At 40.4% G+C, this 24,435-nt stretch overlaps 1 protein-coding gene across 1 annotated transcript in view; it reads left to right on the top strand.

Annotated features, from left to right (window-relative positions):
* The first annotated feature begins 359 nt into the window (after positions 1–359).
* Positions 360–24,435, top strand: part of LOC115370183 (solute carrier organic anion transporter family member 1C1-like) — a 48,537-nt gene continuing 24,461 nt past the window's right edge. Inside the window, exons 1-4 of the mRNA XM_030067085.1 lie at positions 360–720; positions 7,619–7,791; positions 19,633–19,774; positions 23,195–23,327. Of these exons, the coding sequence (XP_029922945.1) occupies positions 7,633–7,791; positions 19,633–19,774; positions 23,195–23,327 (434 nt within the window). The 5' untranslated portion in view covers positions 360–720; positions 7,619–7,632. The remainder of the gene's footprint in view (positions 721–7,618; positions 7,792–19,632; positions 19,775–23,194; positions 23,328–24,435) is intronic.

Here is a 24,435-nt window from a genome sequence, read left to right as displayed (position 1 = left end):
CCAGTTTACTGGTATAAGCTGATAATAATCTCGGCTGTACTGCAGTTGTTCCAAAACATAAAACCATAATAGTAAAGATCCGCTTGGCCTCAATCTAATTTACTCTTTAGATAGCATTAAATTTGTTTGTAGCATGAGTGTAATGAGATTCAGTTGTCTGAGGAGGAAACATTTGCCTCACGCATGTACAGAGAGAGAGAGAGAGAGAGAGAGAGAGAGAGAGAGAGAGAGAGAGAGAGAGAGAGAGAGAGAGAGAGAGAGAGAGCAGTCAAACGACTGCCGCTTAATAAAACAATCGTTTTGCCGTGAAAAGCCTCTCCTGCTGCAGGCTGTCTGCAGACCTCAGTCCAAGAAAAAGCAGAGATTTTGGGCCACTTGTCGAGCGCGCTCACCTAGCGACTGGAAATCAGATCTGCAAGCTGCGTTTCCCTTTAACAGGACAGACACTGAGTCACAAGAAATGTTTCAGGAGATAAAGTCCCAGCTTGGTCGCTCTTAGTCTCCTTGCGGGGTGTGTGAAGTCGGCTGGAAATGAACTGTGAAGACACAGGCTACACCAGCGATCTCACAACACTGACAGCGATCGGCGCCTGTCCTCCGCTCCCATCCGTATGAGAAGTTTGATCGGAGCTGGCTGACAGGAGGTAACCCGGCTTTCCATTTGGCTGCTTGATCTCATTACAGCACAAGCCAGTGGACGATTGATTCACAAGACATTTGGTGAGTGATTCACATTTGGATGTACATTTTCAAAGCTGCTGATGCCGTTTGCTGGGTATCCGGTTGCGCCTCCTCTATCTGGTAGTCTATAATGAGGCAGGCCTAGCCATCTATATGAGGAGATATTAAATACTAAGAATCACTAATCATTTAATGTCGCCCAGGGTGTGACTGCGGCACTCAATAATAAGGCTACGGTGACCTTAATGCTCCAGAATTTATCTAGACCATCCATAGTCTAGTTTATAGCTTTACGTAAATGTGGACCAATTGTTTTAAATTTTTATTTTATTATCATAGCATTATTTATTTTTGAAAGGGAGCTTTCCCTTCAAAAGAATACGTCACTAAAAGTTGTGCAGTTGTACTGGTCCCAGTTTCCTAAAGCATATGCAAGCGGAGGATATACTCTCTCTCTCTCTCTCTCTCTCTCTCTCTCTCTCTCTCTCTCTCTCTCTCTCTCTCTCTCTCTCTCTCTCTCACACACACACACACACACACACACATACAGTCTCTGTCTCTCTCGCTGTCTCTGACGCCTGCAACGTGGTTATCCTGTTGCCAAACATCACAGCTCACGAACGACATGATGAATATGATTATCAGTGTTTTTCCAGCCCGTGGCTCGCTCTTCGTTTTAGTGGAGAATGAAAACTGGCGAGCAGCAGCGCGTTCAGACTCTTTAATGGCAAGAGGAGAAAATCTCCAAGGGCACCTCCAGGGCGTCCTGGTGGCATCCAGGCTAATCTGTTACTGGAACATCCTGGAGTTCAATTTGGTTTCCGTCTATGTTTGGTGTATGACAAGAAATTTAAATTTATTAACATCTGCCTTTTATTTATTTATTTATTTTTTTTTTTAAAGAGGTTTTCTCAGTGGCATGCACGTTTCCTTTTAAAGAGGACTTGGCATTTAGCAAGTATACAGGACAAAAACTGCATATTTTTATTGTTATAGAAAGTTATAGTGTTGAAAAAATATGTCTGGTGATTTATTTATTTATTTGTATTTCTTTGTTTTTTGGGTTGAGCAAGACTCTCTGGCATGATGAGCACATTTGTCTCTTCTTCCAACATAACTGTTTACTGTGTGAATTTATTACATTTAATTTGGTCGGCTATGCAGTGCTGAAATGGCATATCTTGAAAATTAGACAGCGTTGGTGGAAGTACGCACTCTGCTGAATGCCATATTTCTAGTTTGGTATGCTAGATGGCTGGTATGCAGACAGAGAGTAAACATATAGATCACGGTGTTAAAATAATGCAAGTAAAAAAGTTGCTCTCGTCTTGATACAGTTTGGCATCGCTCACAGTTCTGGATGAGAAGTGCTAGAAAACAGAGAGAACTTCAGCTGTTGCTACAGCTTGCCCTGTCTTGCCTAGTGTACATAAAGAATAGGCTATTATAGTATTAACTTGTGAGATTAAAAAAAAAAAAAAAAAAAAAAAAAAACATAAGGTACGATAAGGTCATCATGAACTACCTAATCATTTCTGTACAAATATCGTAAGGGCTTCCAGGAACATATTACAGTTTACCACAGGAGATTAAAATAACAAGCACAAAGCTGGATAAGGTCACTGTAAACCCACTTGAGCCCTGCACACACACTGCAGGAATCTAGGAATAGAACATTCGAGGAATTACAGTCACTGATGTCATGGTTTGAATGCATGCATTTGTATACATCTTCCCTTGCAGCACAGCTGCATCTTGCTTGACTTTGCTGACTGTTCTTGAAGAAAACCAATAGTATAACAAGATCTTTGTCCCCTCAAATATGAGAACTACATCATTTCTTAAAGAAAACTGGTTCTTTTGTTAATCAGTAGTATGTACCTCTGTGTGAGTGTGTGTGCGTGTGTGTGTATGTGTGTCACCTCAGTGGTTAGACTAGTCAAAGAAAGAGGGGACTTTAATCAGTGTTCACTCATGAAATCCATTTTGTCCCCCTTATGCTACGCTATAGGCGGCCTTCCTGAAACTCTTAACTCTCATATTGTTAGCAAAGCTCGCATCCTGATGGTTGCTGTGTATCAGTTTACACAAAACTACCGCTGTTTGAATCTCTGCAAAAAGGCAGAATTCTCCCCTTCACTCCTTTACATAACGTTTCACTGCCACACTTCCCAGGATCTCATCTTAGTTCTTCAAAGGCCACCACAACAAAAACTAAGCTGATATATTGTCTGTTAAATGTAACGAACAGTTGTTTTTTCTCCTTCCCCTCCTCCTCTCCTCCCTCATCAGTGCAGCATTATCAGAGAATTTGAAGAGGTTGTGGTTAGGCACGCTAGAAACACAGCCGGCAAGTCATTGTGGAGCACGGCAGCTAGAAGGTGTTGTAGACCCTAATCAGCTGATTAGGACAGAACAGTACCACTGGATCAAATAGGGGTTAACCTCCAGCTGATGCATTAAAAACAGCAGCATGCCCGGCTATTTTGTATTGAAGGCAGAGGAGAAATTTATGACCAGCCCTCTGGCGTAATGGTGTTATTTTCAGTGCATCTAGATATTTTGAAACAAGGTGCATTCAGGTAGCAGCAGCATCTTCAGTGCTGAGCTATCTCTTGTACGCCAACTGACATGGGCCAGTAATGCAGATGGAACATATGAATGGAGTTTTATGGAAAATCACATCAAAACAAGTTATTCTATCTAAATCTAATAAACTGAAAACCACAGTCACAATCATACACAGAAAATAAATTACACCCTTTGAGAGCCTAAATATTAAAATACTAACTCCACACTAGTGCCTTGTGTGGAATGTTTTTGTTTGTTTGTTTGTTTGTTTTAAGTATCAATGGACAATTAATGGCACCGTGTTTCCTTGACAGTGATTGTGATTAAATGGCACATATTGTCCTTATTGTTTTATTAACATGTTGGGAGATGTAGTCACAGTAGTAGCAGCAGACAGTGGATCAGATGAAGACAGGGTTTTCATCTCTGTGTCTCCAGTGCTCTATATTCCCTTAGTGTCATATATTTGGCCCCCTGGGAAACGGGGACCTGTACGTCACCGTGCTGGCAGTCGGTCAGCCAATCTGTCAGTCGCTCAGCAGTTACGGCCCGAGCAGCAAGTATTTGAAATAGCCCACTTATTTTTTCATAAACCATTTCAAACACCATTTCAGGTGCTATTCACTTGAACGTGTGCTTCAGCAATAGTTTAACTAGAGGCACACAGGCACAGATAAGTCTTGTCTTGCTTTTATGAAACAGTTATGGTTTTCCGGCAGCAAAATTGTTTTTACCTCAAATAAAACGCCGAAATGAAGTTGTGATTGCAAAAAAGAAGTTCAACCAACTAAAACTTGTTTATCAATAAAAAACAATCTGAGGTGTCGACTGTTACGGCCTATGTGCAAGATTACATTTGTTACAGTGTTACTTTTAGCCAACTGTTAAAACTTTTGAAGGCCAATAACATCTGTCTTGTGGCAGCCACCTATTTTTTTTCCATCCCATTTTTCCTACACTTCAGGGACTGTTGCATTGCGAGGGGTTGAATCAATAACCTTGCATAGTTTTTACTGTCTTTTTCAGACTAAAAGATGTATTTGGAAACATCATTTTTTAGCCCCACGGGGGATGTTGCATCAGTTACCTGTTGTCAGTTGTTGGCTATCTTACAGAAGCAGAATCAGAAACCTCACCGTGATGTTATAGGAAATAACATTTGGCTCTCGATCGATCAGAGACTGCTTTAACAGAAACACTGATGGTATAATATCAGTTTATGGATTTTTGTTAATATACAAGGAGGCATCTAATGGCACCAGGGTCAGACTAAATTATTTTGCACACATGTCAAAAAGGTGTCTCTCTGTGTTTTTTTTTTTTTTTTTTTTTTTTTTTTTTTGCATTGTCATTACATTTTGCGACAACATTCATGTTGCCCTCAAGATGATACCTGGCATACTTTGTGACCCTGTGACCCTCCCTCTGGCACCTCCAGCAGGTCACATGTCAATATCACAGTGGAATATTTCAAAATCTATTTGGTGGATTTCCATGACATTTGGTGAGAGCAGTCATGTTGCCTAGAGGATGAAATCTGACAAGTGGTGACCCCATGACCTTCACTCTTGTCTTGGAGTTTGATGTGCTGGGCTGTAGCGTTCAAACCGAGGGCTGCATGTTGGAAGGTTTGTGGCTGCTGGAGGAGAGGGCCTGCTTCATCATCTTCTTCCTCTCTTGGTTGGTACATTATAAGGAATCTTTACACACCTGGACTGTATGAACACTTCCCCAGTGGATCTCCATTCACAATTACACACTTATTATGTAGGGGAAACACAGGATTTTGTGTTTTGCATAGCAATACTTATGCCAACTTTGTGAATATGAATGTTAATAGATAGAGTGCTTGAATGAGAGAGCGTCTTTGGTAGCAACATGTCCATAAACATCATTCAGATATTATTTACTGAGCATGTATTGGATTATGCATTTTTGATAATGTAACAGAGGTATGGAAATTATTCATGTTTTTTATGTTTAGGGGACATAAGGCTGTCTTCAGTTTGAAATTAAGTTATACTGAGGCAACCTAGGGCCTGGGAAAATAGGACCTTGGGAACATGGGGCCCTGGGAAAAAAGGATGAACCTCACCTGAGGCTGCAGCAGTATGTAATATATTGTAGTCTAATTAAAGAAGTTATTTACATGCGATTTCATGATAGCAGCTGCTATTTGCTATGGACTACATCACAGTGTTTGTTGGGACACAAAGAGGAGCTCCAAAGGAGTACAAACATTATGCATGCTTGGAAATAATGAGAAGTGGCAATAAAAAAGTGCCACTGCTCATATGAGAAAAACATAGAAATACCTGTATGGAGTACCTCTCTGTACTGGTCTGCTTCAAGCACTGGTTGGAGCTAATTCCTAGGATTTGGGTCAGTGCTGGTTGTGATTAAGCAGCTCTTTTTGCCTGCCTACACAGAGGCCTCAAGACAAAAACATTCAGTCAAAAATGTAAAATTGTTGTACTTGGCACCGCTGGCAGTGGCAGTCTTGATGGAAATAACAGTGATGGTATTATGATGGTGAATATGGTGTTAGTACAACCATAGCAATGGACACTAACAGCCTGTCTGCTGAGATACCCTGAGGCAGCTGCATCCACAGTTTCACATGACTGCTGGAAAGGATGCGCGGGGGGAGGAGTGTGTGTATAGGAAGTAGACAAGCAAAATGTGAAGATTTAGGAAGACATGATGAATAGAAAAGCAGATAAGGGAAGGCAATGGCAGAGAAACGAGGGAAGGAATGAATGGAGGAGAGATGAAGGACTGAAGGGAAGTACTTCACTTTTTAATAAACTGAAATCTATCCTTACTCTTTCATTTATTCCTTACTGTTCAACAGATGCACATGCAGAAGTACACACACACACATACAGAATAATAAGCCAAATGACAATACATCAAAATACAACCTCTTTTATGTTTTTGGCAATATGTGATAACATTATCCATATTGACTTTTAGATATTTAAATACCTCGTCTTTTTGTGGTTAAAGTGTAAAATGCTAAGAGTGTGTAAGAGTGTGTGTGCCTGCTCATGCCGACACATGTGAGTGAATATGCTGCAATGTGCAACCCCAAGATACTCTGCAGAAGAGGTTAAGTGAATGAAAGAAAGAATGAATGAATGAAGACTCTAGTGAAATGAAGAAAAAAGTGGTGGAGAAGGTTGCAGGCTGTGGTGAATTGATTGATCTTGAGACTGGAGTTAAATTATGAGACATACGTTTGATTCTGTGGCAGATACAGGGCGCTAACCTGAACCCTCACACTTCCACATGGAAGAGAAGAGGCAAGGCTGTTTTGTGTTTTGTTTTTTGTTTTTTTTTTTCAAATGCAGGCGATGGTTTGGAGTCCTTTAATGTGGGAGTGCAGAACGCAGGTTGGCCTGTAGGGAGAGAGGAAATCAAGGACCAAGTATGCGGAGGTGTCCTTGTGATTCAGAAGTAGTTTAAGGAAAAACAAAAAGATCCACGACCCCAGCTGCCCCTCTGCTCACCCAGCCAGTGGCGATCAGTATGCAGCCGATTGAAGCCGTCCCGCTCCGGGGTTGGCCTCAGTCAGTCAGATTGCTGAGCCTCAGCATTCACTGTGAAAGTGAATAGCAAAACAATGCTAAAATCAATATTGTTGAGAATGTGACTTACATATTTCTCATTCGTGTTCACCCAACATGGGGATCGTATTTGCCCAATTCAAACTCAAATGTCAACTCATAAAGCCTATTTAAGGTGGCATTAAAATGAAGCTGTCCAGACACTTTGTGTATGTTTTGACCACTATACAATAACTAAAGACACTATGAAAAGGTAACATTTTCACAGAGTTTTGGTCGGTCTGTAGGACTTGCACTCTGAAAGAATGGAAGTAAAATCCCATGTTATGAATCACAAAGCAAGTTATTTTTGCTCTCAAGTCATTTTATTATCATTTGAGTGCATTGTGGCTCTTGACACATGGTTATGGTGGCATAATAGTCCACATACAGTGCAATGCAGGTTTATGCTTCATATTATCTGGCCATTTCTTTTACTGGATGAATAATACATTTAAAAGTGTCAAGTATGCAGTCTAAATATGTCAGAGTAAGTATGTGTGGTTTTAAGTCTTTTGTTGCTATGGTCTAAAACAATAAAAAAAAGACTCATTATGTTGCTTTCTTCCTAATCTGTGACATTATGTTTGTGTATTTCGAGGTTGGGCTCAGAAATATTTAGATATTTCAAACTGATAGGAGGACTATTGTTTGTGTATTAATGTGTCAGTCTCAACTCTGTCAGCTGCTGTAGACATGTTTCTGTTTTTGTGCTGAGGATGAGAAGTGGGTCACATGCTTGAATTATCTGTTTGCAGGCTTGCATGCATCAATGCCAAGAAATTGCATTACGAGGGAGACTTCTGCCAAGGAGACACAGACCTATCTTTGGAGGATGGAGATGGAAGCTGAGCAAGGCCGCACAGAGGAGAATGGACGCACTGACGCCATGGCCAGAGAACCGCGCTCCTCACCCTGCTCCAGCCTAAAGGTACAAGAAATAATCTTCTTTTAACAACTCTAGGGTTGAACACATCCAGATGATGCTTGTTTTTCTTGTAAGCATTGGTCCTCTTGTAAATATTTGTCTAAAGGAATACTTTGTTATCTGTGACTTGTCTTTTCTGGTGTAAAGGCACACTGCTATGTAAAGGATGATCAAAGACTGTCACTGGAAATGGACCATGGAAATGCAAATGAATTCTATTCATCCATGTTCCATACTGTTACCACCAATATAAAGAGGGTTTTACAAGGCCACAGCCTCTCTCCTGGGTTCACATGGGGCGGATATTGAACTGATAATATCAGCACAGAGAAAGCATGAGCATAACAATAAGGAATCTATGACATAAACCCTCTTTATGCAGCTCTGCTCCTCTCCTGCATCATCCTATTCAATGACTAGATCATATGCTGCGGGTGAACGACAGCAGGATATATCCCCAAAACAACCTGAATACTCAATGACATTTTGTGATTATGACCCTAATCTGGTTCAATGGTTTGGCCAACCAATGGGGAATTTATTATCCATGGCTGCACCCAGTAATGAGATCATTCAGTCCTCCTAATCTACAGCACAATGCAAAGCATCCAGCACATCCTGTTTTAATGTTTGCAAACATTACTGTGTTCACGACCTGATGGTGGCGCTAGAGGAAAGATAGTGGGGAACAGCCCATGCGCAATCAGGTACACACACACGCACACATTTCAAGGGAATATTCACAAAGCAGAATACAAATATACAACAATTTTAGCCACATATATCCAGAGTTATGAGAAAAGGTCATCAAAACGTCAAATTAATCCTGACAAGAATGGTTACTTAAAATCCTTTTTTAACTTCACAGGAAAAAATATGGAAATCCGAGCAGGTTTTCAGAGTGACAGGGAGCTTATTCGATTCTCCTTCTCAAAGAAAAAGCAGATTGTTCCAAGTTGGAGTGCCGTTTAGGAACACCACATCCTCCCCTCGAAGCAGACCTTGAGGCTCTGCTCATTTCCTCAGAGTGGAGCTGAACAAAGCTCTTGAGTGGTGATTTAAGAGATTTTTTGAGGGCTGCATCTCTTTTCTTCATTAACAGCCATAACGTGTCATAAAACCAAGGCTGGGAGTCTGCTTTCTATTATGCTTCTGATGGACTGTTTTAGGACATTTAGATACAAGTTGCTTGATTGTAGATATTAAATAATCACAGGCCTAATCACAGTTTTTACCATTAATTAAAGTTTCCCATTTAATTTGCCTTATTTCATTCAAGTCCCTCTTTTGAATAAATGAAATATATTTCTGCCCGTCCATTTTATTTTGATTTCTATAACACATCCTTGACAGCTGACTTGTAACTAAAGTGTGATTCCAGAATGCTTTTGATTTGGCTATAATTTTTTTTACTTGTGAAATTTCAATCCAACAAGGTCTTTGATGATCTCTCCTTTCTTGTTTGATTCTCTGTCATCTCAAGCAACTGAAATATACTGACAATGCCCATAAACCTCTTTCTGCATATTTTGTCTCACCAGTTAAGACTGGAATCACCCATTAAGAGCACTTCTTTGTCATTATGTTTTTTGAGAACATGAGATAAAAGAACATATCCTTTTCAATCGATGGTTGATAGAGTTCAGTTACATGATAGGACATTTCAGGAGAGAGAGTCACGGTAACTCTTGCAGCGCTGTAACCTGGAATACTTAAAACACCTGATGGAGTTGAGGAGTTAGGCACGTTTCAGAGAGACACAAATAATCAAGGTTATAGGTGACAGTAATTGTTCAAGTTGTTCTGTATTTGACACAATGTTCCTTATATTTAAATGTCCAGCAAAAATTCCCTTTGTTTTTACTTTCAGGTCCCAGAGCACTTAATTGACAGCATTATTTACAGTCTGAGACATTTTGGTTTTCTGTTGCTTTATGGTTGTGGCATTGAAGGAGTTGAAGGATCAGCAGACAGCAATCTACATGTAGTGTCGTCCAGTTTATGTACAGTTGTAACAGAGTTAATCTCAGAGTTACCATGTACCATGATGGTGTCAAATCGTTCATCACAGGTGAGGTGAACTACCATAGGTCAGCCAGCAACAGCTGTGTGTTGGAAGGCCCAGGGTTAAGGTGGACATCCCTACAGAGCTGAAGGGGGGCGTGGGGGTCAAGAACATGCTCAGCAAATTGTAAAAGATTCAAATGTATTTGAGATATTTGATCTGGAGGGAATGCAGGCAGATGCTGCGGTGGTTGGGGCGAATCCTAATATCCCAAACTATCATTTCAGGAATTCAATCACCATTTATTGAGCACCATCAAAACTCTGTTAAAACTGATTTCACACATGTGAATACTCATGTGCCTCCAGAGCAACGTCATGATGAGGATGATTAAGAGTTTAATGCAAGGGGGAATTCGTGTCAGATGGGAGACAGCACAGAAAAGCATTGTTTTGACTGAACACACATGATGATGTGTGACTGTGTAGACTTCACTTCATTATATTGTCACTGAGTCACCAAGACAAACTTATTCCATCTAAATGAAAATCATCAACAAACTGTATATACTGTAATACTGTATTTTCACCGTACTTCTTCACCACTAGTAATGTCTCTCAGCTGAACTTCCATTCGAAATGATGAGGCTCCTATCCCTGCTGTTGGGTTAGTGGGGCACTTAGAGGCCTTGTCTGTACTGAGACGATGCACCGGTTTAAACTTTAAACTAACAAAACTGGAAACTTGCAATAGAAATAAACTGACAGTCTCAACCAGTTTCTGTTAGCTCCATACCAAGATTTCTGTTTCCTGCTGCCGCTAAACTGGCTAGATGCCTAATTGTAATATGCTGATAACTGCACACCCCCTTGTCAACACTTTATTTTTATATATGGAAGCATTATAGTGTAGTAGCACTAGATCTTTTTACACTTTTAGATTACACATTCTAAAAGGCTAGTGAGGACTAGTATTTATGATTGGGCAATGAATGAGAATACAGTTTTTTTTTTCTTAGTTGTGACACAGCCTTTTCCCAATATTAATAATGGGATATAAAGGGAATAATGGATCCTTTTGCTTCATAATTGTGCCAAATGTTATTAATGAAATCTCATATTAATGATTTAAGAGTCAGGGTAAACCAAGTATCCATCTTTTCTGTGCTCAGCTTACTTATGTGTGAATCTATCTTTGGAATAAAAATTAAAGCAATAAGATTATTGAATGTGATGAATAACATAGCTAATATAGTGAATTAGCTTTATTACAAACTGATAGATATTAGCTGTGAATACACTGACACATTTTCTTATTGACTGCTCTTAAAGACCCTGTCTGCTTGAGAAAGCTACCTCCACTAGTCTATGTAGTTATGTTTAAGTTAAGATTTATATTAGGTAGTAGCCTGTTGGGAGAGAGACACTTTGTTCTGCTGAGCCACAGCACCCTTGCATTGTGTGTAGGTAACAAGCCCAAGTAGGAACATTGGAAGGTCTTAATAACAAAATCACTTTACTAAAGCATTGCACTCTTGTAAAGCTTCTAAAGTCATATTATGTCTTGACTGTAAGGTAAGGAAAGCATGGCATGTACATAATTTATAGTGATTTTATGGGAAGTACTTATGTGGTGATCACACTGGCAAGCAGACCAAGCACGAGAGGAAACAGTGGCAATTGGTTGCTGTGGTTTGGAAGCAGCAAATCTGATCTTGCAAGCATTCAAAACAGAGGTGAGAGTGGCATGCTGGTTTTGCAAAACAAGTGGAGCTTGGTTCAACTTGAGGCTGAAATGCTACACTCATCGGTGTCACTTCAGCATAACATGATCAGTGAAAATTGTTAGAATCTAGCACAACATATCAGTGACCAGAGTGGCAGCATCTAGACTGAGCCACTTGTTACCTAGAAACCAGATGGAGCAATCCGCAGTCCGCACTGAAATTAGCCGTCCAAGCTCCGCGGTGTTCTTAGCTGCTCATGCTTTCATAGTTGGGTTGTGATTACCACCTTATGCCCGAGTTCACACTGCATGACTGTCTGCGTCAGATTGCTCTATTGTTCACACAAAGGGTCACATGTTACAAGATCTTTCAACAGGAGGAATCCCCAATGAGTCTGTCTTGTCTCCAAATCTCATTTTTCATAAAAACACAAACAAGTGACACCGACAACGACTGAAAAGTTTGTGTGCATGCCAGTGTATTCTGATAGAAAAAGTATTATTTTGACTGCGAGCATCTGGATGAAATATTGTTCCTTTTTCGTTTTTTTTTTTTTTTTTTTTTTGCAATGGGCTCATAGCTATTTTTGGAAGCATCTTGCTATTGAAAAGAATTTCTTCAACAAGCAACACTCAAATGTTGCTGATGGCTGTACTCTTTGTTTTCAGTAACCTCTTGCTGCTGACAATGTTTGTCAAGCCCTCTTGTAGGCCCTTTTTTTTTTTTTTTTTTTTTTTTTTTTGGGGGGTGCCATGATCTCTCTCTAAGAAAAAAAAGGAGAACATGTTGTAAATAGTGTGTTATTGTTTAGGCTGCCTTTGGCTCTCCCTCTTCTTTCTCCCACCTTGAAGACTCTTTTCAAACAAAAACTTAAAGAGCATCCAGTTGGTTGAAATCTGCTGCCAAGAACATGAAAGTTAGAGAGACTTGGATGAGGTCAGATGCTTTTTTACACATGAAAGTGCCATGAGACAATGGTGTTCAAGCAGCTTGTAATAATACGGTCTAAAGTGGCAGGACAGACTAGAAAGATTTATTCTCAGAATTGTTTGGTTGCCTGGCCTGCTGGGTGGGGCATGGCACAGCTAGACGTCCAGCCTGCTGATTGTTTCAGCTCTAATCCTGTACTATATTTCACAATGTGATTCTCTGCTGATTTTTTAATTTATTATTATTTTTTTAATTTCACTTCCAACAAAATGACTGATGCTGGAAAAATCCGAGTGTTTATTTGTTTATTGTTCATTTAGCTTTTTTCCGCCATCTCAGATCCACCCAGAATATTTTCTAATGATGTTCTGCCATGTGTCGCTAACTGGACATGCTCCAGTAGTAATGCAGAAGTGTTTTTGAGTGTGTCTTTTTGTACACACTCATGCATGTGGATGTATGTGTGTATGCGTATGTTGTACAATACTGACCACCGCTAAGCATACTGAGTAGACGTTATTAATATGCTCGAGAAATGAGAGTGAAGCAGCCCACTAATGCTGCGGGTACAAGTTATTTGCCTCCATTTTCATCCATTTTAATGTTATTCCCTCCTTAGTGCTTGCTAATCACACTAAGCCCTTTGATAATTGTGCATTTGTTAGTAAAACCATTAAAGTACATGGTGAAAATGTTAAAATAAATGCTATTGTTGCAAATCCAAAAACAAGCTTATTTGATTTGATTTGTGAAAAATTTCATTGACAAACCCTGCTCTAATGTACTCTTCACCCCATTTTAGTCATGACGACCTACAAAATTACTGAAAGGGCAAAGGCGGGCTATTATAAGGCAGGCTACCAAGCTGCTGACATCCGTAACCCTCTTCAGTGAGTGGTGTAGGAGCAGCAGGGTCCATAGATAGAGAGCTCCACCTGTGCTTATAGAACTTGGGTTACAATATCAAAACCTTCATTCTGTCTCACACAGGCTAGTTAGTCACATAACATGAAAACACAGGAGATGGCTTAACCTAGCAGGGATCTAAGGCCATGCCAAAGACACCCTGCCGCTGCCGTGCATATGTCCTTGACACTCAACCCACTGAAAATGGCTGTTGACACTGTTGCTATGGTCTCTTCTCACTTGCCTATAGGCTTGGGGGAGGCATCCGCAAAGCCTGTACATGGATAGTCTGTATGACTCCTACAGACAAATGGGCCCACATTAACCTGTCCTTCTCTGGAGCCAAGCCTGAAGAGGATGGCCCAACATGGGTATCGCACCTAGAGTTCTCATATTCTGCCCGAACCCGACCCGACCCGACCCGACCCGACATCTTCGGGTCGGGTCGGGCCTAAAATTTACGTGAATTGGGCGGGTCGGGTCGGGCTTCGGGTTCTGTGGGGGATTTTTTTTTTTTTTTTTTTTTAATAAAAAAATAGAATTATGTGTTGTGTTATTGATTATGACGTTTCATTTTTATGTGACTGGTGGAGAGAGTGAGGGACTGGATTGGATTTGGAGGCTAAACTTTCAGTGACAGACAGACAACCAGCTGTGCGAGCGCAGCGCAAACAAGTGAGAGAGAGTTGCAGCAGTATCCCGCTGTGCTGGCATTCTACTTGGGGGCGCACGAGAAAAAAAAAAAATCTCCAGTTTTCTAGACTACCGTATTGACCCGCACATGCCGCGGCACCATCAGTCGGCATCAGGCGGGCCAGCCGTGGCACTATCAGTCGGCATAAGGCGGGCCGGCCGCGGCACCGTCCGATACCGCGCCCACCCGTCAGGTCTGCTGGATCTGACAGGTGAGCTGCCTGATGCTGGCCAGTGCCGCGGCCGGCCCGCCTGATACCGACTGATGGTGCCCCGGTGCCGCGGCCGACCGGCTCTGCTAAATAATGGCGAATTTGGCGATTTTTTTTTTTTTTTTTTTTTTTTTCGGGCTTTATCGGGCTGTCGGGCCTAAAGTTCGGGTAATTAGTCGGGTCGGGTCGGGCCTCGGGCTGGCCCAGTCCGGCCCGGGTCGGGTCGGGTCTTAATTTTCAGGCCCGATGAGAACTCTAATCGCACCTATCATGCCCACCTCCTATGACATAGTTCCCTATAACTGGGGGATTGTCCATGGCCAGGCTGCCTGCATTTGTGTCATCTCTGCATATCATGGTGCATTTTGGCAGTCCGAGACAACCAGAATGACCATCAGGTGCACATATGATTGGAGAGCAATTACCCTATAAGTCCAGTAGAGGGTGGGGCCTTGTGAGATAGAACAGGTTGATGTCCTGGGTTTGAACCCAGCCCACGACCTTTGTTGCCTGTCATCCTCTTTTCTCTTGGCCTTTCCTGTCTCTCTTCAGGGGGTCAGTTTGGCTCAGAAATTAGAGCGGTCATGTAGTCGCAGGACACTGAACCCCTCACTGCTGCTGATGAGTAGGTTTGGGCCTTACAGGCTTTGCAGGCCCACTCAGTTTATGAATGAGTGCACATGAGACATACTTTGAAAAGCACTTTGAGTTGTCAGTAGACTACAAAAACGCTCCATAAATGCTGTTTATTTACCATTTACTTTTCAGAAAGGCAGAAATGCCATAAAATCATTCTAAAAAAAATATTAAATAAAAAGAAGTGCCATTTTGCTGTCAGGTTCACTGTACTTCATCTGCACTGGCAGAAATTATGGCCGTAATGGTGAACAAATTATGATTTGTCCACCCGTCCAGCCCCCTCCACTGTAGCTCAATAGGCAGAATTTGGCACTAATGTTAGTGGTTTAACTCTCCCTGAGGCCAGTAGTGCTATAAATATATCCATATCCATGGCCCTGTGCGATGCTTTGGATAAAAGCAAACACCAGATTTCCTATTATGCCTCCCCATTTCTTCCTAACATTTTTATATTCCCTTTATAGGATGTTTTATGATAATACAACATATTAAATGAATAGAGGTACAATCAACAAAATCATTCTATTCACCCACTCAAAACTGTGAATGCAGCCATTTTAAATTGCACTGATATAGCCCAAACTGTTTCCTTCAACAGAATAGAGATGGACAGGAAGTGATACTCAAGATATGTACAGTATGTATGTATGTATTTAAATTCTTATTTTTTTGGATTGATAATGTAAGTGTATGCACACTTGCTTGCAAGCCAACATCCCAGGTGATGCACATGTGACGAGTTTCTTACATGTATGGCCCAGTTATAGGCCTAGTAACTTTCCCACCAAGGAATATGAATAGGCAGATGTGAACAGCCAATATTCGAGGTCAGTAAACAATAACATCTGAAACATATGAATATGCTCACATTTGCTTCTCTGGACTCATATCCCTGTATATTCTACTCAGTGTATTCTATCTCTTCTTTCCTTTTGCTAATGTGGTTACATCAGTAATGGTAACAGTCAGCTGCTTCCAATTCCCATACAGGTTTAATTGTACACATGCTGAATGCAGCCTGTCAGTATTCCTTGAGTGTTCTCCATGCACAACGCAAATATGCCTAATAAGATCTCCAGATACAGTTCCGGCCCTGGCCATGGAGAGTTTGGTCAGTCTCTTTGTATTGTGTGACTCCCACATGCGCTGCTTGTCTCATGTCGCTGCTGGGTCCCAAGTCAGGGGCCAGAACATATTGCATGAGCCACGACCAAGGCTGCAAACTTATTGCAGTTGGAAGCCTTCAGAGAGGAAAGAGAGAAAGAGAGATTACAAATTCTTAATCCATACACAACACAAAGACTGCATTCTTTCCCTATTCACGCACTGTGCTGAGGAATCAGTGGGTTGAAATCGGTCAGTCATTTTTTTTTTTTCAAGGCTAAACAGCACAAAGGAGGCTGGGAGTAAGAAATTGGCAGTGGAGTATCAAGGAGAATAAGGGAAGAGAATCCACAAGAGGGAGAGGAAGAAGGGGGAATAAGTCAGAGGAGACACTTTCACAACTTTCTTTCAGAATTCATGTGGCCTGAGGAAATGCTTTCTCTCTTATTCTCTCTCCTCCACACACAGAAAAACACCTACACTCTCAGCAGTGGTTTTCCTTTAATGATTTAATTTTATTTCATTTTAATTTTGTCAGTAAGTTCAGCTTTCCAAGTTATTGTGGGTTCTTCATACGTATTACACCAGAAACCGGCAAATTAAACATCTGCACCAAATTAAGCATCTGCACCAAATCTGCTCATACATATTGAAGTAGCTTTAAGTTAACTGCAATATTAAATTATAACGGAGTTGTGCAAGGAGATGGTCGTGCTCTCTATAGCTGTAGCCATAAACTGGATTACTGTACACTCACTATTAAGGATGGAAAATCATAGGAAACTTTAACCAGTAAAGAAAGGTATGAGCAGAGAGATGGACAAGTGAAAAAATAATAGTAAGAGAAAGGGATGAGGAGGAGGGGATCCCTGGTTCTCGACTCATGCCTGTGGAAACATTTTTAGTGCTAAAAACACTGAATTTGTTGATGCATACAAAAAAAAAAAAAAAAACTAACATAACCCTAACATACATGAGTAAACCTTTAACAAAGAAGCACTATTTCAGTTTGAGAAAGATATTTTGGTACTGTACTCAACAGTGCACATGTTTGTGACAGTTAGCCTGTCTCACACTGCTCACAGCAAGTTGAACAGCAGGTGCTCAAACACTGGAGTATGTCTCATTTAGCATTCATAATTAATAACATGACTTAGAGATTGCAATAAAATTAAACAAGATTGAAATAAAATAAAACAAAATAAAACAACATATAACATATTAAATAAAACTGTCAAATAAAACATTAGACGCATAATTTAGAAAAATTAAGTATTAAAAACTGATTATAGGTTAAATTTTAAGTACGTAATGTAAGTGTTTAATTTCTGAAGACAGGAGGGCTTGGCTTTTAAAGAAGACGTTAGATAAATACATGTTTGAAATATGACGGCACAAGGCCAAACTGGAAGAATATGTGTGCAGGCAGAATCAAAGACGCCTTTTAAAAGTCTGCAGTGGATTATGTCCAGAGGACAAGATGAACAATTCATTTGGGAAACAACCTCTAAAAGTGTTTGTGCTGAAATCTGTTCAAAGAAGCCAAAGGAAGCGCTCAGTTGGAGGATAATGAACTCACGCTGCGGAGGAACAATCAGAGTTCTTGTGTTCACAGTCTTCTTGGAGAGGAAGGATGAAAACTCACATTCTTCTGGAGTGTGCTCAAAATTACTAGGCACCGGAGCAATAACAATACTATTATTGCACAAAATTAGGGGTGTGGTGCTAATGCTAATTAGATCAGAGGAATACTTCTTTCCTAGAATCTTAACTGCGGTACTAAAGTCTGTCATCAGTTTTTTGTTTTTTTTTTACTTAGAGGGCATTAAGTTTGCTACTCCTCCATGTCATTTTTGCTTTCCTGCACTTCCTTTTAATAGCATGAGTGTGCTCATCCAACCAAGGACGGCTCTTGAGAGAGTGCCAATCTGAGAGTGCTAAATATTTCCCCTGTTAGCAGGGCCATCTTTTTAATTTAATCGTTTTCTCCATACTAATGATTTACTGTTGCCGCTTTTTCTCTAAAGACACTTATTTTGAGTCAAACTTTCTGTATAGTATCTACCACTCCTCAGTCCATATCTGATCCATTACTTTAATTGAACAATATAGATCATTGTCATGGGGTGTCTGAAGAAAAATAGTAAAGATAAAATCCATGTTTCTCCATTAGGTAAACTGAACATTTCTGGTCTGGTCAAGGTGTAATCAGGAGCAGTTAACAGTTAGAATTGGTGCAAAACCCTAATTTCTGAGATTCAATGCAAACAGAGGTAAGAAAAGCTGGATGCTATGGCAACAGATGTAACAAAGTCACTCTGTGTCCATAGTGATTGGTAAAGAAGTAAGAGTGAGGCAGAAAGCATCAACATGAATGTGAAGGAGCAAGGGTTTGAAAATCAAGCAACTTCATTTTCATTTTAATTCTGGGGAACAAAAGGAGAGTGGAGAGGAGTGTGATGCTTTTTTCAGTTTGTATTTGGACAGGTGGAAAGCTCATAAGGAGGAAAACATGTGACCCCGGACTCGGCGAACTCGGGCATTCAGCTGTTTCTGGGCACAAATTTGTATTCAGTTCTGAAATGCTTCATAGGAAGTTTGGTCTTAGAGTGATTTTTGAACACAGATAACTCTCTTCTCACCTTGTACCCCAAAGTCATCTCCATCTCATGATTCCTGTGATGCTCCCACATGTTAATAAGTGAATCTGGACCTGGGAAAATAGGTTAATGAGAGGAGTGCAGACAACTCCCCTAGCAATCATACCAAAACCATGTGTTCTTCTTTTCTCTCCTGTTCAGTCTGCGGGTTCACATCAGGTCAAAAATAAAGTGTGCTAATCACACAGCCAAAGAGGTGACTCTGCTCATGAATCATGACTCATGATTAGATGAAAATTATGTATCTGTTCTGTTATATCAGTATGTTCTTGTGCATATTAATTGTTATGTCCTGTGTAGTGTAAACTGAGGCACAACATGCAAAGTGGAGCCTTGCCTTCCCAGCTCCAGAAACCAAACTCAGAGATTGGAAACTCTGTATAGTGAGGATTTATGTGAAAGATAATCAAAACGAGGAGCGGTGGTAAAAAAAAAAAAAAAAAAAAAAATCAGGGTGAGCCAGGGTCAAAATAATAAACCAACGTTTTATGGGAATATGAAAATACCAAAGGAAAAAAAAATGAACCAGATACATAAGACTCTTACCTCCCTAAACCAAAAAACAGCAGAAAAAGAGATCAATATAAATGGCTGCTAAATGGCTGTTGAATAACAAGAACCTAAACTAAGCTGACCCAGGTGAATGACATAAATACTAGCATGGATAATAAAAACGGGCCTGTGGGTTAAGATTTAGGAGGCACAGTCCTGCTTCTGTCCACATGTTGAGTGCTGCTGCTTTTATACTGCAAGGAGTCACTGAAGAGCCAATCATGTGCCAGCATCTCTCTGCCAGCATCTCCCATGGTCCTGCCAGCCAGAACTCAACTGTCATTTGCTCGGGAAGAGAGAAATGCAGAAAAAACTCCACTGACTACATAAATTTACAAACATGGTTGTAACATAAAATGAAAGCACATTTTCTCTTTTTTTTTTCCTTCTCCCATCTCTCTCTCTCTCTCTGTCCAGATGTTTCTGGTGGCTTTGTCCTTTGCCTATTTTGCAAAGGCTCTGTCAGGGAGCTACATGAAGAGCACAATAACTCAGCTGGAGAGGCGCTTTGACATCCCCAGTTACCTAATAGGTGTCATTGACGGGAGCTTTGAGATAGGTGAGTAAGCCTGCCTGGCTGTCATGGGCTCCCTGCCCCTCTCTCTTTCTGTCTCTGGGGGAGAAGTGTGAATGGGTCACAGAGGTATTCTAGGTGCAAATAAAGGATTCATCAGGCTCGTAAGAGGAGGTGTGTGTGTGTGTGTGTGTGCGCTCATGTGCATGCTTCATGGTGATCCATATTGTCAAGTGAGGACATTGCTTTCTTTTTCCTTCAAGGGAGGGGCGATGGGTGGGGGAGTTATGCAACATCTGTTCCATATTATTATTTTAATCCTCGTTTGTATGTATGTTGTTGTATGCATGGGAATCATGTGGCCGCACTCGGCAGCTTTTACCTTTCATGTGAAGCAGCTACAAGCAGCCCTCTAGGCGGTATAATTTACCTTTAGTATAACTAGTATAACTCCTACACACATACTATTAATTTCCTACCTCACAAAAAATCTTGTTTTTGCTCCTTAGGGTCAGTACATATGCAGATCAGTTATCTATAGGAAAAATGCTTGTGTCTCACAGTGGTTAATAGTTTGTGTGCACCCTTTGCAACTAGTTTGCCCTCCTCTGGTCAGATACACTGAATCTGCAAATGCAGGCAATGAGAAACATTTAATGTTCTTGTGAAAAGCACTGACTGCCTGTTATTATTCAGTAACCAATAGTGAGAGCATGAATTTGGCATGTCTTAACTGAATTCTTGGACTAGAAAAAAAAATCTATTCATATTTGAAACTGCGCTTTCCTATCTGTAGAACTCATTCATACATGGCCTTGGTGGACAAATTGGTTCAAATAAGGCACAAAGTCAGATATAGTTTTAAGATAGGGCACATTCTGGAGTTTCCAATTACATTAAATATGCCATGTAGTTATCAGTGGTTTTGTGGAAAAGTAGATAAAAAGTGTTGTTTGTTATGTTATGTTGTTGTTAAATGTTTGTTATCTTAGTTTCCGTTGGAGATTTAATGTTTTACTGCTATAGAGAAAAAAAAGCCCTTCAGCATTCAAAATATCACAGGATAGACTGTGCAATTTAAGGTTTATTTAACATAAACAGATAAAGAATATTTACATAACACTCAGTTTAGACAGCCTGTAGAAGAAATTGTAGGAAGAGTGAAGCAAACTGGGTGTAGATTGTGCAACAGCACAGTAGTCAATCCAGGTTTTATCAGGCAGAAAATATATTCAGCTTGGAGATTAGATACAAAACATCCACAGTATTGAGGTCAAACCAGGTTGAAATTAGGGTTGTCATGACTGGAATTTGTATCAAAACCCCTTGTAACCTACTATGACATATTTGATATAATTGCAAACCAATGAAATCTCTATCCTCTATCATCAAAGCTTGTGCTTACACATGAAAGAAATCCTTTCTTCATAAGATCATAGGATCAGTATTTTTACAAGTAGAGAGGGAGACTGATGCATGAATATTTTGTGATCATCTCTTGTGCCACAGAGCATGTTTAAAACTAGTTTAAGGTTAATAGGCACGGCATGTAAGACCTATAACTTGGACTTCTGGCTGAGGATGAGTTGGTGCTAGTAACAATAAAATTTTGTTGGACCAAAATAAACATTATTTGTGAGAAAGTGCAGCTAAGTGAAGCTGCTCTGTAGCCTTGTGGCTCTTGAGTAACAGCAAGGAATTCATGATGACATGTAGTGCTAATGACTGTGATCTGAGATAGTGCCTAAACCAGTTTTGCACATTATCTGGGCCGCTTATGTAAGGAGACTAGACCATTCACCCGAAGTGTCTCTTGGAAGATATAAATCATACATGGCTCCCAGCATGAGTTCAGACCCAAAGTGGCATGATGCCATATCAAGCATTATACGTGTTTGCTTTTGCAACCAAACAACAGGCATTTTGGGTTCATGGTTACCTGATAGTAGTGTTTTATTATATACAGTATTTGATATTGTGCTGTAGAGATGTTAAGGTACAGTCTGCAGCGTGCTGATGCAGGTGAAGCGCTGTTGTGTTTGCTGGAGGAAAAGGTGATGATGAGGCCTGCAGCGTCATCAGAGATGAACACCTTAAGGTCTCTCTCTCACTCTCTCTCTCTCTCTCTCTCTCTCTCTCTCTCTCTCTCTCTCTCTCTCTCTCTCTCTCTCTCTCTCTCTCCGTCTCTCTCTCCTTGTGCTGTGGAAGCTACTTCTCTTGCGTGGCCTAGGCAACAGGCTGTTTCCATAGGACTGTTGCCAGGGTAACGCAGAGGCAGAGCAGGCCAGCGTGAAGAGGATAAGAATGGAGAATAGAAGAGGGGAGAGCAGACAAGGGAAGGGGAAAAGAAAGGAGAGGAGAGAAAGCAAGACGCAAAAGGAGAGGAAAGGAGAAGACCAAAGTCCTAGCAGTAGATGCAAATCCCTACCTTGATCAGGTGTCCCTCAGAGGAGGCCAAGTGATTGGCCACAGTGGCTAGATATGCACCACTTGCATACACCGTATGCCTAAATAAATGCATCTTTTTCTCTTTCACCTTACTCTTTTTCCTAGTACCATGTCCCTCTTTATTTCTCTCAGTCTCTCTCTCTCTGTTATGTTGCTGATGCTCTCACACTGACACACACACTTTTTATTGATTGTTCTTGCCGTCACAAGACTGCAATTGCACAATCCTTTGAATTACTTGTCATTTATCAGTGCTGGCCATCTCTGTTCTTTTTCTTTCTTTTGCTAAAAGCTGAAGGATTGTTGGAAGGTTTTTACGTCATCTTGCTCAATTAACCTTTATAATAAATAAGACACTTTACCACTTTGGTTACAGTAGGACTTCAAGTGACAGTGGAAAGATGGCCAGGTTAATAATAGGCCTAATAGTTTGATACCTCTGACAAATAACATTTGTTTATTTATTTATTTTTTTAATTTCATGTAATACATTAGTTGTATACTGTACTTATAAACTGTGGATAACCCAAATGATTTGGAGTTTGCATCACCTTAAGAGTACACAGCCTCATCAATCTTACCGATCTATGAATGTACACAACACTGAAAAGTTAATCACCCTAAATACAGAAATATGTGTTACAATAAAAAAATAGGAGATATTTGTCAGAGGCTACAGCTTCAGACTCCATTGTACACACCTACATTTTATTTGAGTGGTTACAATAAAAATACAAAAATACATAACTTGCTTACAGCTTCAAAACACATTTATTCCTCATGCTTTAGTTCTTTCATACAAGAGGTCAGTCTTCCATTTAATGCCAAAATCCAGTCTGGTGACTTAAACAGCTGCTAGGGTACGTTTATGGCCAGCGTGCAAGACAACAGGAGAATTATAGATTGTGTCTTTGAAAAATGGCAGTTTGTAACCAGGCAATATCTGGCTACTTTCCTTATTTGCTACTTCATCAAATCCAAACTCATATGTTTACTCTGTCTCTGTCTTCTCTGCAGGTAACCTGTTGGTGATAGCCTTTGTCAGTTACTTTGGGGCCAAGCTCCATCGGCCAAAGATCATTGCTGTTGGCTGTGTTCTGATGTCCATCGGCACCTTCATTATTGCTCTGCCTCACTTCATCATTGGACGGTGAGTGGCAAGGGCCAAGGCCCTCTCTGTTGGTCGACTTTACCCTAGACTCAGAGTTTAGATAAAACTTTATTCTTTTCAGTTTGACGCCTATGCATTTTTAGTGTTATGAATCTAAATATCAAGTGTTCATGGACCGCATGCCATAGTCATAAAACATACTCAGCATATAAAAGACTGTGAAATCTTTGGTAGTGCTTGATTTCCAACACATTTATATCACCTGAACCAATTTTTAGTACTTGTTGACATAATGCTTTAATGTTGTGCTTGTTTCAAAAAAAAAAAAAAAAAAAATCAGAATCATAGAATAGTTTTAAAGGTGTACATTCATCTGTCTTATTCCTCTCAGAACAAACAAAAACATATTTAAACATTATATTGGTCCATAAAACCTACACAGTATGAAATTCTTGACATCTCTGTGGAAGCTCACAAAGTTTGACTGAGCATGATCTTCTTACATTGTAATTAATATTTTATTTAATCTTGCACACATTAAAATCTGTGAGGGAAGATGCAAAGGTGTTTCTCTCAGTTTTTTCCTATGCAATATTACATCTCTTACATTGCAGTAGGCTTAGCCTGTACCAGTCCAAGCATCCCCTTGTTGGCAGATAACTCTGCTACGATGGCAAGCCTCTGGCTGAGCTGGATCTGGTCCATCACATTGTCTCTGCTTTCAAAGGGAGTGTGAATGTGTTAGGAGGGTTTTCTGCAGGCAAAGGCGATACTGATGAAGCCTAACAGGCGATCATTGACTGACCCCTGTGGAACAGCCTACCTGTTTTGGGAACATTGGTGCATGAGGGTCAGTCAGTGAGTAGAAGCTAGAAAGCCTGTGGTAAGTTTTGGCAGACTGGAGAGACAGAGTACTTCAATACCTCAGAATACCCAAAACAGTTTTTTTGTGTTCCACCTCCTTTTGGTTACATGAGGCATTTGTATGGTGACCTCAAAAGAAGATATTGATGCTTTCTCTTAAGAAATACAGGAACTGTTACTGAAAAGCCTGTTTCTCTGGATTTGTTTCTCTGGAAATTCTGATCTTGGCCCGCTGAATGCATGCATGACACAGAAACCTTTCGATGTGCTTACTTTAAAGAAG

Source organism: Myripristis murdjan, chromosome 13 (assembly GCF_902150065.1).
Source record: "Myripristis murdjan chromosome 13, fMyrMur1.1, whole genome shotgun sequence".
NCBI classification, from domain to species: domain Eukaryota; kingdom Metazoa; phylum Chordata; class Actinopteri; order Holocentriformes; family Holocentridae; genus Myripristis; species Myripristis murdjan.
The sequence above is the reverse complement of the archived record's forward strand: the minus strand, read 5'-3'. Positions and strand labels throughout refer to the sequence as shown.